Genomic DNA, 2,684 nt, shown 5'->3' with positions numbered 1-2,684 from the left:
TTCCTTATGGTTTTCTGAAGTTTCTATTCGTTTTTTTCTTAGAGTCTGTCCGTTTATGTGTTTCTTTTGTTTTATTTTTATCTGTTTTTTTATTGTTTATATGTTGTTGTTGTTTTTTGAGGAGAGGGGTTATTCTGCTAAGTATTTTACAGCGTTTGCAACTGCATAAAGTCATTGCATTTGTGTCCTCGTCCTTTTTATTATTTTTGCAATAGATACTCTGTCCGGAGATAATATTTCAGCTTCCATTTTATAGTGATCTCATTCCATACATTCTATTTGGAGGATATTTTAAAACCATTCATAACATGTAGCAAAAGTTTTTCGGAGATAGATTTGTGCAGTTATCTATACAAAACATCTTCTTTGATTTGTTGTGTTTTTGTTGTTTTGTTTTTTTTAGCTTTAACTGACAAAAGCATAAATCAGTCTCCACCTTCATAGAATAAACATTACACTTCAAATATATTTTTGTCAGAACAAGCATTGTCATACATTATCTGTGGACGGGCACAGGGGGCTCTCGTGGCCTAGAGGTTAAGGTGTTCACCTCTCATTCAAAGGTCCCGTGTTCGAATCCAAAATATTTTCTTCTCTAAAATTGTCTCCTTTCACCTTCTTTCCTTCTCTCTTGCAATATTTTGTTGTCTGCTTTCGTCTCCACTTTCTTCCCCCACCCCCTCACCTCCTTTGCCCCCTCCACTGAGCTCAGGACTCTTTATGCAGCCTTTCTATTGCTACTCCTTGGCTCCTTTTCACTGCTGTCTTTCAGCCACACCCCTGAGCTTCTGGTAGGAAAGATCTACACCTAGCCTTCTCGGAGAAGGGCGAAAAATCTCGGAGGTCCCTAGTGCAAGTTGCACACGTTAAAAATCCCTTGCTTGTCCAAAATCGATAAGAGTAGGCTTCGGCCGTCACCCACGCAAAATTCAAAATTTCCTACCGATTGAAAATGTTTGGTGTGTCTCGTGCGCTCATATGACCTTATGCAGTTGTGAGCGCCATAAAACACCTACCAAAAAAAACACCAAAAAAAAGACTGGCATATCAGCAGGAAACTGCTACAATTAAAAGGCAACTCCAGGATCTGCCCACGAAAATGACCAGCAGACAGTAACCTGATGTAAAATACAAACAATGCAGCTTCAGATATTTATCAAATTTATAGTAAAGATGAGGTTCTGCTGAAACATTCATATCAAACTATAACAAGACTTCTTTAAACATTATTACCTGATTAAAATCTCAACATCTGCTTATAATGCCTTACAGCATTCCCAAATCCTTTTCTATCATATATTCAATGCAGTTAATTAATAATAGAGGTATATGTATATCTGAGTTGTCTTCATTATCCAACTATTACATGTATGTGTTTAAACAAATGATTTGGTCAAATATAATTGAGGATAGGCTTTCATTTTTCATAGTACAGAATCTTAAAAAATGACAGACATTCTCAGAAGAAAGAATAGGTTTTTAATTCTGATGACAACCTCCTCAAAGCATATGAGTACTTTGATACTAATTTTCATCAAATTACTAAACTTTCACTGCAAGCCAACAAATTTTGTGACTGGAGGAGCATTGACCATGAGCCGTTGATAATCAAAAAGAAAAGCCTTTGTGCGATTTATGTATGTGTCATAATGATATGGCAAGTCATATTCTTTACAAAAGTTTTCAACAACTGATTTCACTTTGAGGCACATGTTGTCAGACAGTTTGGGAAACAGGTGATGCTCCACATGGCAGCTTATTATACCGTGTCCAAAGCAATAGTCCAAGACAAAATTGCGGGGGAGGTTCAGAACTCCCGTTGTCATCTGATAAACCTTTTTGGGTCTGTACTGTTGGGAATACATCGGAAGACCAATATGCTGGAATATGTTCACATGTATGTACGGTATACTTAGAATGTTTCGACTTAGAAAGCAAACAAGAAGAGCAGACCAAATTGTAAGCTGTGATACAGTGGTTAGTAAGTATAAATGAAATGCAAAGCCTCCGTACGCAACTATTACATGCCTGACGATTTTCACTGCAGACTTTGTGTACATTTCTCTCACAGACACTAAAGGAATTAAAAAGGGAGAAAGAAGGGGGGTGACAAACATGTAGAGAAAGTTGGGCACAAAGGGAGCGCGGAATGTGCTCGAGTCACCTAAACCTATAATGTTAGTATGCGGGTGGTGGCACTTGATGTGAATATCATAGCCAGCGTCAGAAGAAAATGACCCGACGAAATCGGAACAAAAGTAGCCCAGGTATTTGTTCAGAAACGGCGAGGAGCACAGAGAGCCATGAACAGCATTGTGGCCCGATTTCACTGAGATGAGAGTATGGCAGAGACCCAATAGGATGATCCCTGCAGCAAAAACGATGCCATCAGATGAAGCAAGACAGAAATAACTGAGGTACAAGCCAGCAACAGCGCCCAGGAGAATAAACATGTCGACTCCATAACGTTCCCACCACGAACTGGACTGGACCACAGCTGAAACCTACAATAGATAAACCAAAAAAAGGATATTATGATAACATGTATTAGCAAGAAACAATAAATGCAGTATTTGAGTTCTTTTTAAATTTATGTCTGTGTGTAGAGCCTTCCACAGTGGTGCCCTCCAATCACCCGCTATCTTTGTTTGAGTAACGACATGGATGGATGGAGAGGAGTGGGG

The 2,684-nt window shown here is 38.8% G+C and overlaps 1 protein-coding gene across 3 annotated transcripts in view; it reads right to left on the bottom strand.

Moving 5' to 3' along the window:
* Window positions 1-968: 968 nt before the first annotated feature.
* The window catches only part of LOC101845629 (fatty acid desaturase 6), a 9,355-nt gene continuing 7,639 nt past the window's right edge, over window positions 969-2,684 (bottom strand). For all 3 annotated transcript variants that reach the window (XM_005102208.3, XM_005102210.2, XM_005102209.1), the window contains exon 3: window positions 969-2,504. In XM_005102208.3, the coding sequence (XP_005102265.1) occupies window positions 1,551-2,504 (954 nt within the window). In that variant the 3' untranslated portion in view covers window positions 969-1,550. The remainder of the gene's footprint in view (window positions 2,505-2,684) is intronic.

This window comes from Aplysia californica, unplaced genomic scaffold (genome assembly GCF_000002075.1).
Source record: "Aplysia californica isolate F4 #8 unplaced genomic scaffold, AplCal3.0 scaffold00317, whole genome shotgun sequence".
Lineage (NCBI taxonomy): Eukaryota > Metazoa > Mollusca > Gastropoda > Aplysiida > Aplysiidae > Aplysia > Aplysia californica.
This window is presented reverse-complemented; position numbering and strand designations above follow the sequence as displayed.